The following is a 12,071-nucleotide window of genomic DNA, read 5'->3' on the forward strand; positions in this document are numbered from 1 at the left end:
GAACAAATTTCTAAGAAATATCTTGCCTGATAATATTTACATAAACATTAAGTAAAAACTTAATAGACAAATGGAAATAGGAAGTAAAAGTTTTCTTAGTTTTTATTTTCTCTTGCTTTGTACCTGAGGACAAATCCACAAAGGGTCAAAAGGTACACGATGGAGTAGAGAGAACATTTAGAGGATAAGTCAATTAGATAGACTCATCTTGTTTATAAATATAGAAAATCCAACCTGAAATTCCAAGGGATGCTAGCTTTTGTTATTATTGGTTACAGAAAGTCAAATAAGTTGTTGGTCTTCATATTCTATCAGTTTATTTCCTGGTTCTGCTTTTCTTTACCCTGGCTTCTTAATGAGGTAAATATGCTCTTTTTAATGGATTTCTGAAAGTTTTGTGCTCATTTTTATAGTTGTAATTATGACAGAAAAGAATATTCTCTTTAACATTTACAAAAATTTATTGAATTGAGTTTTACTGAACTGACTTTGATCTCATGCCCAACACTGAGTTCTTATTTGTAGAGAGAATATGATTATTTGTAAAGTCTTGGATTTAAGTGTAATCTTGAACTAATCAGACTGTCCAAAGACTTGATTGGCTAATTGTGGCTTATGGACTCACATACAATTTATAGAAATCATTTTACCAAAAGGAAAAAAAAATAGGAAAGAATACAAAATTATTAAAATATAGAGAAAAAGATGTGTGTGTGTGTGTGTGAGAGAGAGAGAGAGCGGAAGAGGGATTAAAGAGAGAGAGAGAAAGCAAGAAGAGACAGCAAAAGAGAGAGGGAGATTATTTTGTGCATACAAAGTCAACTATCTACTTCAAGGCAATTTGATTCCACAATAGGCCTATGGTAAAACTATAAGAAGCATCCTCCAAGTACATAACTGTTATATTACAGAGCTTTCCAGATTTTTAAGTGGCATGTCGCATATATAAAATGACAAGGCACGTGATAAACTACAATACCAGCTAATGGAATCAGCTTGTGAGTCTCTTATTTATTCAGTCTTTATGCTTAACCCCAAAACTGAAGCCATCACCATTTTGGTATGCACACAAACCACTCTTTGTTACCAACTGATTGGATAGTTCTGGTAGTGGATAGACATAGCCTCTGGAATCAAGCAAAAGTGAATTTGAATTCTATCTTATTAGCCATGTGATGGGTCTAACTTTCTATACCTCTTTGAAATGTATTTTTTTACAAGGTAAAATCAGAAAAATTTACTCTACAAGTTTTCATGTTATTTTTAAAAAATCTGGAATATACTTATGCTTATTTTACACTTTCAAATTTGCCTAAAAATATCTCAAAATTTTAAAAAAATGGTAATTATTCTATTATAGATGTAAAATCTAAGGAACAAAGGTAGCTTCAAGATGAATAAGGAGTAGCTTGTAAAGTATCAAATGTAATCTCTCCAGGTTGCATTTTATTCTTTTTTATTTATCTGTGTCTCTATAATTTATTTAAAGGGTAAATAATAATAATAATTAATAATAATAATAATAATAAATTGAAGTGTCTGTTGATGTCTTCTGACCATTTCTTGATTGGATTATTTGTTTTTTGGATGTTGGATTTGAAAAGTTCTTTATATATCTTGGATACCAGCCCTTTATCTGTAATGCCATTTGCAAATACCTTCCCCCATTCCATGGCCTGCCTCTTAGTTTTGCTGACTGTTTCCTTTGCTGAGGAGAGCTTTTTATCTTGATGAAATCCTAAAAGTCCATTTTTGCTTTTGTTTCCCTTGTCTTTAGAGATGGGTCTTGAAAGAAGCTGTGGTGGCCAATGTCAAAGTGTTCTCCTCTAAGATTTTGATGGTTTGCTGTCTCACATAGAGGTCTTTCATCCATTTTGAGTTTATCATCAGTATGGTGTAAGAGAATGGGCCAATTTTACTCTTCTGAATGTGGCTGTCCAATTTTCCCAGAGCAATTTGTTGAAGAGACTGTCTTCTTTCCATTGGATAGTCTTTCCTGATTTGTTGAAGATTAGTTGACTACAGAGTTGAAGGTTGATGTCTGGGTTCTCTATTCTGTTCCACTGATCCATGTGTCTGTTATTGTGCCAATCATGCTGTCTTGAGGATCCCAGCTTTGTAATATAGTTTGAAGTCGGGCATTGTGATGTCCCCAGCTTTGGTTTTCTCTTTCAACATTTCCCTGGCAATTCAGGGTCTTTTCTGGTTCCATACAAATTTTAGGTTTATTTTTTCCAGCTCTGTTAAAAACATCAATGGTATTTTGATATCAGGGATTGCACTGAAAATGTAGATTGCTCTGGGCAGCAGAGACTTTTTAACAATGTTTATTCTTCCAATCCATGAGCATGGAATAGTTATCCACCCTTTTGTGTCTTCCTCAGTTTCTTTCATAAGTGTTTTGTAGTTTCTAGAATACAGATCCTTTACCTCTTTGGTTATATTTATTCCTTGGTATCTTATGGTTTCTGTTGCTATTATAAATGGAATTGATTCCCTAATTTCTCTTTCTACAGTTACATTGTTAGTATATAGAAAAGCAACTGATTTCTGTGCATTGTTTTGTATCCTGCCACGTTGCTGAATTGCTCTGTGAGTTCTGGTATGGGGGGGTGGAGTCCTTTGGGTTTTCCACATAAAGTATCATGTCATCTGTGAAGAGAGAGAGTTTCACTTCTTCTTTGCTAATTTGAATGCCTTTTATTTCATTCCATTGTTTAATTGCTGAGGCTAGAACTTCCAGTACTATGTTGAACAAAGGTGGTGAGAGTGGGCATCCTTGTCATCTTCCTGACCTTAGGGGAAAAGTGCTCAGTTATTCACCATCAGCTTATCTTATAGATCGTTGATTTGATCTTCTTACTCATTTACCCGGCTGTTAGAGTATCCAGTTTAGAGTGCATCTCATTTATGGCATTTTTAAGTTTGGTCTGATTAAACCTCATTTCTGCTATGCTACCTATAGAGATTCTATATTGTTACTAATGCTTTTTTCAAGCCTAGCTATTGGCTTCATGATTGCTATCCTAAATTCTGTCTCTGACACCTTGCCTATATCAACATCAATTAGTTCTATGGCAGAGGACAATGTCTCTGGTTCTTTTCTTTGTTGAGGGTTCTTCCTCCTAGTTATTCTGCCAAGGGATGGTTGAGCAAATGAACAGAATCCAAAATATCAATGATGATGCAAGCAAAATGCACCCTAGAAAAATTCTGAAGTGGTGAGAAGCTACCACAGATATGCAAACAAAGCCAAGATGATCCAAAATAAATTTTAAAAAGTGTGTGCAGTGGGGAGAGATTATACTATCTTAGGGCAGGCAAATCAGGGTGATCTACCTGTTCCTGCTTGATTTTTGTTCTGTTAGTGTTAGGAGACACCATATCAAAAAATTGCAAAAAATAAGAATATCTATATATGCATTGGACAGCTATATGAAGAAGAATAAAACTCGAAAGATAAACTCGAAATAGATAAAAGACCCCAGTGTGAGACAGGAATCCATCAGAGTCCTAGAGGAGAACATAAGCAGTAACCTCTTCGATATCAGCCACAACAACTTCTTTCAAGATATGTCTCCAAAGGCAAAGGAAACAAAATCAAAAATGAACTTTTGGGACTTCATCAAGATCGAAAGCTTCTGCACAGCAAAGGAAACAGTCAAGAAAACAAAGAGGCAATTAATGGATTGGGAGAAGATATTTGCAAATGGCAGTACAGACAAAAGGTCGATATCCAGGATCTAAAAAGAATAAACAAAACACACACAAAACAGAGAATCATATTAAAAAATGGGCAGAAGACATGAACAGACACTTCTCCAATGAAGACATACAAATGGTTATCAGACACATGAAAAAATGTTCATCATCACTAGCCATCAGGGAAATTCAAATTAAAACCACATTGAGATACCACCTTATACCACTTAAAATGGCCAAAATTAGCAAGACAGGAAACAACATGTGTTGGAGAGGAAGTGGAGAATATGGAACCCTCTTACCAATTGGTGGGAATGCAAGTTGGTGCAGCCACTTTGGAGAACAGTGTGGAGATTCCTTAAGAAATTAAAAATAGAATAAAAATGTATCTATCAATAATCACTCTCAATGTGGATGACCTAAAGGCACCCATAAAAATGACACAGGGTTGCAGATTGGATAAAACGATAGGACCCATCCATATGTTGTCTACAAGAGACCCATTTCAAACCTAAGGATATGCCCAGACTGAAAGTGAAGGGATGGAGAAGCATCTTTCATGCCAATGGGCCTCAAAAGAAGGTCGGGGTAGCAATTCTCATATCAGATAAATTAGATTTTAAACTAAAGACTGTAGTCAGAGATACAGGACACTACATAATTCTTGATGGGACTATCAACCAAGATGATCTAACAATTATAAATATCTATGCCCCCAATATGGGAGCAGCCAATTATATAAGAAAACTATTAATCAAGATAAAGAGTCATATTGATATGAATACATTAATAGTAGGAGACCTTAACATGCCTCTCTCAGTAATGGACAGATCATTCAAGGAAAAAAATCAATAAAGAAACAAAAGCATTGAAAACATATTGGACCAGATGGACCTCATAGATATATATAGAACATTTCACCCTAAAACAACAGAATACTCATTCTTCTCAAGTGCACATAGAACCTTCTCCAGAATAGACCACGTACTGGGTCACAAATCAAGACTCAACCAATACCAAAAGACTGGGATGATTCCCTGCATATTCTCAGATCACAATGCTTTGAAACTGGAGCTCAATCACAAGGAAAAGTTTGGAAGTAACTAAAAAATCTGGAGGCTAAAGACCACCTTGCTTAAGAATGCTTGGATCAACCAGGAGATCAAATAAGAACTGAAACAATTAATGGAAACCAATGAGAATGAAGACACTTTGGTCCAAAACCTATGTGATACAGCAAAGGCAGTCCTAAGGGGGAAATACATAGCCATCCAAGCTTCCCTCAAAAAAATTGAAAAATCCAGAATATACCAACTGCATCTACACCTTAAAAAACTGGAGAATCAACAACAAATCAAACCAACTCCACACACAAGAAATAATCAAGATTGGAGCAGAGATCAATGAGATAGAAACTAGAGATACAGTAGAACGTATCAATGAAACTAGAAGCTGTTTTTTTTTTTTTTTTTGAAAGAATCAGTAAGTTTGATAAACCATTGGCCACAAAAATCCAAAAGAAAAGAGGAAGGCTCAAATTAATAAAATTATGAGTGAAAAGTGAGAGATCACAACTAACACCAAGGAAGTAGAAACAATCATCAGAAGTTATTATGCCAGTTATATGCCAATAAGCTAAGCAATCTAGATGAAATGGATACATTCCTGGAAAACTATAAACTCCCAAAATTGAACCAGGAAGAAATTGACAACCTGAAGAGTGATATCTAATAACAAGATTGAAGCAGTGATCAAAAACCTTCCCCAAAACAAGAGCCCAGGACCTGACAGATTCCCTGAAGAATTCTACCAAACATTAAAATAGGAAATAATACCTATGCTCCTGAAGTTGTTTCAAACAATAGAAACAGAAGGAAAGCTTCCAGTCTCTTTCTGTGCAGCCAGCATTACCCCGATCCCCAAACCAGGCAGAGACCTCACCAAAAAGGAGAATTTCATACCAATATCCCAGGTGAAATTGGATGCTAAAGGGGGAGGAGTCAAGATGGCAGAGAAGTAGCAGGCTGAGAGAACATCAGGTAGCAGGAGGTCAGCTAGATAGCTTATCAAACCATTCTGAACCACTACAAATCCAAAACGATATCGAAGAGAAGAAGAGCAACAATTCTAGAAACAGAAAATTGACCACTTTCTGAAAGATAGGACCAGCATTACCCTGATCCCCAAACCAGGCAACGACCCCACCAAAAATGAGGATTTCAGACCAATATCAATGAGGAATATGGATGCTAAGATTCTGAACAAGATCCTAGCAAACAGGATCCAACAGCACATTAAAAAGATTATCCACCATGACCAGGTGGGATTCATCCTTGGGTTACAAGGATGGTTCAACATTTGCAAATCAATCAGTGTGATAGAACAAATTAATAAGAGAAGAGAGAAGAACCACATGGTCCTCTCAATTGATGCAGAGAAAGCATTTGACAAAATCCAGCATCCGTTCCTCATTAAAATGCTTCAAAGTATAGGGATAGAGGGAACATTCCTGAACTTCATCAAATCTATCTATGAAAAACTCACAGCCAACATCATCCTCAATGGAAAAAAGCTTGCAGCCTTCCCATTGAAATCAGGAACACAAGGATGCTCACTCTCACCACTTTTGTTCAATATAGTATTAGAAGTCCTAGGAACAGCAATCAGACAACAAAGAGAAATAAAAGGTATCCAAATTGGCAATGAACCCTCAGCTCTATGGCCAAATAATCTTCAACAAAGCAAGAAAAAATATCCAGTGGGGGGGGGAACCTCTTCAATAAATCAAGTCTCTTCAATAAATGGTGCTGGGAAAATTGGACAGCTATATGTAGAAGAATAAAACTTGTCCATTCTCTTATACCGTACACAAAAATAAACTCAAAATGGATAAAAAACCTCAACGTGAGACGGAATTCATCAGAATCCTCGAGGAGAACATAGGCAGTAATCTCTTCAATATCAGCCACAGCAACTTCTTTCAAGATAAGTCTCCAAAGGCAAAGGAAACAAAAGCAAAAATGAACTTTTGGGACTTCATCAAGATCAAAAGCTTCTGCACAACAAAGGAAACAGTGAACAAAACAAAGAGGCAACCCATGGATTGGGAGAAGATATGTGCAAATGACAGTACAGACAAAAGGTTGATATCCAGGATCTGTCAAGAACTCCTCAAACTCAACACACACAAAACAGAGAATCATGTCAAAAAGTGGACAGAAGACATGAACAGACACTTCTCCAATGAAGACATACAAACAGCTGTCATACACATGAAACAATGTTCATCATCACTAGCCATCAGGGAGATTCAAATTAAAACCACATTGAGATAACCATCTTACACCACTTAAAATGGCCAAAATTAGCAGGACAGGAAACAACGTGTGTTGGAGAGGAAGTGGAGAAAAGGGAATCTTCTTATACTGTTGATGGGAATGCAAGTTGGTGCAGCCACTTTGGAGAACAGTGTGGAGATTCCTCAAGAAATTAAAAATAGAGCTTCCCTGTGACCCTTCAATTGCACTACTGGGTATTTACCTCAAAGTTACTGATGTAGTTAACAGAAGGACCATCTGTACCCCAACATTCACAGCAGCAATGGCCACAGTCGCCAAACGTGGAGAGAGCCAAGATGCCCTTCAACGGACGAATGGATAAGGAAGATATGATCCATATACACTATGGAGTATTATGCCCCCATCAGAAAGGATGAATACCCAACTTTTGTAGCAACATGGATGGGACTGGAAGAGATTATGCTGAGTGAAATAAGTCAGCAGAGAGAAACAAGTAACATATCATTTCACTTATTTGTGGAACATAAGAAATAACATGGAGGCCATGGGGAGATGGAGAGGAGAAGGGAGTTGAGGGAAACTGGAAGGGGAGATGAACCATGAGAGACTATGGACTCTGAAAAACAATCTGAGGGTTTTGAAGGGGTGGGGCATGGGAGGTTGGAGGAACCAGGTGGTGGGTATTAGAAAGGGCACGTATTGCATGGAGCACTGGGTGTGGTGCATAAGCAATGAATTGTAGTACACTAAAAAGTAATTTAAAATTTTTTAAAATATTAAATAAATAAGTAAATAAATAATCTAAGTCCTTTAAAAAAGAATATCTATATATCTATATATTTATATAGGTCAAGATAAAGTTGAGTACAGTGAAAGATGGGCTAGTATGGGGCATAAATCTATAAAATGTACATAGTACAAAAATTAAAGTTAAAAATGATTTAAAAACATAAGTTGGTAAATGACTATTCCTGATACAGGAATATGGTAAAAAGGAAAAGAAAAGAAAAGAAATAAAAAGAAATGTAAAATTTTAGCCTGAAGTATAAACCAGTCATGACAGAACATCTGGACATCTCTATATCTGGACATCTCTATTTTCCCCTGTCACTGAAGTTTTACAGTCCTGTGTAAATAAGCTTATGATTCACTTGTTCTTCCAATTTGTCTTCTGGGGAGGGAGACTGCAGTTTAGCTTCTCAGGCATCTTTGCCTGGGTGTAGTTGCCCCACACCTTGTCAGTGGGTTGGGCTTAATGTGAGCTTGTCATCTGTCTGTCTGGCTTTTGCTCCCTGGTGGCTTTCCACTTCTCTTTAGAGGGTCAGAGCAAATATAGCTGTGTGGGAATCTCTGGCCCAGAGCCACAAGTTTGTAGTCCCTTTCTTCAATAAATCCTCCAGGCTAAACTGTCTCCACTTCTGTGTGTACCAAACTCCACAGACTCTCACTATTCATGCCTGCTGTAACTCTCCTGGGCGGATCTCTGAACATCTCTGCACTTTGTGACTTTGCAATTACTAGCAGCTATGGGCTCACATGTGCGCCCTCTTCCTCAGCAACCAGGTCATGGCTGGGTGCAGCTCCATTGTCCTTTCAGGGGTCACAGTGCCCTGAGAGCTGTTGCCCTGTCATGGATGCAAGGGGTTTTGTATCTCCCCTGGGATGTTAAACACCCCACACCTTCTAGTCCTTTTTGTGGTGTTCCGGCAGAGAGTCTTCTCCCTACTGACCTGGCTTAAGTTTTAGAATGACCAAACCCCTCTATGCTCACTGACCATAACTAGTCTCCCCGCTCCACGGTTTGGGTACTCTATCAGTTCAGCCTCCCGCCCCCCCACACAATTTCTGAGTTTCCTAGAATCCTGAGACCACAATGATCCAGCTAGAATTCTACCCTATTTATCCTCTGTACCTTTTTCAAAGAGGGATGTCTGTCACTGCAGCAGATTTCTAAGGGTCCTGATTTAGTGTTCATGTGTTCGATCACTTTCCAGTGGCTGGCTTATGGGAGGCTCCCTCCCCACTCCATTTATCTTCTGATATTTCCCTCAAAGATTCAAAGTTCCACACCTCTTACCTTTCAAAGAGTAGTCATTTTTCTGCTTGTAGACATCCAGATAAATCTTCTTACATCTCAGGTTAAATGCATGTGTGTTCAGAATAACTTGATAGATATCCTGCTAAATTCAAGGGACTAGATGAAACAAGGTCCCCTACTCTCCCACCATCTTCCCTGAAATTTGCTGCCTTTTATTCTTAATCAAAGTTATGTGATGGGGCACCTGGGTGGCTCAGTGTGTTAAGTCTCTAACTCTTGATTTTGGCTCGGGTCATGATCTCAGTGTTGTGAGATCAAGCCCTGTGTTAGGCTCTGTTCACAGTGTGGAGTCTCCTTCTCTCTCTCTTGGCCTCTTCCCCTACTCATGCTCTCTCTCTTTCTCTCAAATAAATAAATAAACATTTAAAAAAAAGTTATGTGATTTGGGACACACATGAGTCAACATTTACTTATTTACTTTTACAGCATAAAATATAAAATAAAAGTAGCACACCATATGATTTTTTATTATACTAGCATACCATATGATTTTTTATTATACTAGCATAGTGAATTTTCTTAATATAAGGACAAAGAATGACAGTGATATTTTAATTGCAACTTTCTACTTTTAAATACCTTTATTTAAATAGAGAATGTGTATCAGGACATCATAAGACAAGCAAAGGTAAAATCTCAAAGAAGACATCATAAAATTGTTTTGAACTGATCAAGATTTTACAGGAACTCAAATATAAAAACAAAATATACTACACAGATATGGAAATAATTAAGTCTCCATGAACTAATACATAAAGTGGATTAAAATAATCATTCAAATACTTGCTACATTTAAATGGAGGAATAAGAGAAAGAGGTCAAATTTTAGAACTCTTACAATGGAACAGAAAAATAAAGTTTCAGTATTTTGAAAGGGAAGTGTTATTAAGAAACAAGAGCTAATGTAAACATCATGACACTTCAGAAAGAAGTGAAAGGACAGATATGACTATATATTGGATGGTGCAATGGTAAAATTGGGACCCAATCTAAGCACTTCTTTTTGCAATTTTCCTTATTAACTTTCCTTATATATATCTCATTATGATTTTATTTGAATAAAAACAGAAATCTTTGTAGCAAGTTCTTAAATGCTTGCTTTACCTGCTGGTTCCTTAGAGTATAAATGAAGGGGTTTAAAAGTAGAGCAATAGAAGTATTGAGAATTGCCACTCCCTTCATTAAGGATATCCTCTGTTTGACTGAGGGTTTAATGTACATGAAGATGCAGCTGCCATATGAGAGGGAGATGACAATCATGTGAGAAGAACATGTGGAGAAAGCCGTTTTTCTCTGGTTGGCAGAAGGAATTTTTAAAATTGTCAAGGCAATGCATGTGCATGATAGAATCACTAATGCCAAAGTGACCAGCAGAGTCACCAAAGCTAAGAGGAAACTCATCATTTCCAACACACGTGTATCAGTGCAGGAGATTTGCAAGAGGGGAGCAGTGTCACAGTAGAAATGATCAATGATATTGGAGTCACAGAAGTCCAGGCTTAAGCCTAAAATGAGTCCTGGAAAGATGATGAGGAAACCAGTGATCCAAGAGCTAAGGACTAACTGGATACAGATTTTGCTGTTCATAATGGTCGTATAATGCAAAGGCTTACAGATGGCAACATAACGATCATTGGACAAGACTGCCAGGAGATAAAATTCAGATGCACCGAGAAGGAAGGCAAAAAATAACTGAGTTGCGCAACAGTTATAGGAAATCGTTTTGTCACCGGTTGCCATGCTCACAAGCAATTTGGGGATGCAGACTGTCATATAAGAAATTTCTAAGAAAGAAAAATTTCGAAGAAAGAAATACATAGGGGTCTTGAGATGAGAATCCAGCAAAGTGAGAGTAATGATAACTAAGTTTCCTGAGATGCTTAACAAGTAGGTGAGGAGTAGGAAGATAAATAACACAATCTTCAATTTGGGGTCCTGTGTCAATCCTGCTAAGATAAATACTGTCACAGTTGTACGGTTTTCCATCTTGACCTCCTGATATACTTTTGCTCTGGTAAAAATATTGAGAAAAAAATATTTACAGGTACCAAAGATAAAATGTGAAGATAACATTGTCAAAATATTAGTAATTGCTATTGGTTATACATACTAATGATTAATGTAAGATAAACTCTAGCAAAAGCCGTTACATTGCTTTTGAAGAAAGACAAATATTTTCTACAAATCTGGTGAAATAAAAACCATCTTATAAATCATCTTTAAATGTGGCTTACATTTATGGTAATGAGGTGAAGAAATGAACAGGCATGTGGAAAAAAATTATTTCCTCTTTTCTCAGTATGTAAGGACTAAAATGTCATTGTACTTATACTCAGCCTGATGACTATATAAATATCATTATCTCAAGGAACTGACCATATGTGCGACAGAGAAACAAAATGATGTATGAATGTTTAAGATGGTTGAAATAGAAATCCAGCTTTGGGTATAAGATCATCTTGGAAGCAATTCAGTATAACAACTGTAGCTCTTCGCAGGTTTGGCCTGTGTCACATCTACTCAGCTAATGAACACACTTTCTTGGTCCTATCTGATTTTTTTATTCCTATAAATCAGTGTAGTGGCTTTTGTCTCCATTTCTTCTCTTCATTTCTTCACTTTTATCATCTCCTATGCCACTATTAAATTTATCTGATTGCATAGTAAAACTAACTTGAAAAGAATTAAACAAATTCAGTGTTCCTTCTGGTTATAGTTCTCAAACAGGAAGAGAATAACACAATAAAATGCAAAATAAAGTGAATAAGCATTCAGAGAGGGGGAAATGAAATAGGGAAGGAAGAGAAGGAAGATGAAAGAAGTAGAAAAGAGGTAGCACCGTAGGGGAAGACCATAAAAAGAAAAACTTACCATTAAGATTAGAGTCTTCTTCAGATGAGACAGTGACTGGTATTTAGCTCTTGGCTTTTTACCTGATGTGTAGAAATGGGTTACAGCAAAGCTGAAGAGGA

At 36.9% G+C, this 12,071-nt stretch overlaps 1 protein-coding gene across 1 annotated transcript; it reads right to left on the reverse strand.

The window, feature by feature from the left end:
- Positions 1 to 10,149: 10,149 nt before the first annotated feature.
- Positions 10,150 to 11,085, reverse strand: LOC116592449 (olfactory receptor 6C74-like). Its single transcript, XM_032345647.1, has one exon. It carries the CDS (start codon positions 11,083 to 11,085, stop codon positions 10,150 to 10,152), a length of 936 nt encoding a protein of 311 aa, XP_032201538.1.
- Positions 11,086 to 12,071: the final 986 nt, after the last annotated feature.

The sequence above is a fragment of the Mustela erminea genome, chromosome 6 (assembly GCF_009829155.1).
Source record: "Mustela erminea isolate mMusErm1 chromosome 6, mMusErm1.Pri, whole genome shotgun sequence".
NCBI lineage: Eukaryota > Metazoa > Chordata > Mammalia > Carnivora > Mustelidae > Mustela > Mustela erminea.

Coding starts and splice junctions, on each gene's coding strand:
- LOC116592449 (XM_032345647.1), bottom strand. CDS start 11,085: ATGGAAAACCGTACAACTGTGACAGTATTTATCTTAGCAGGATTGACA.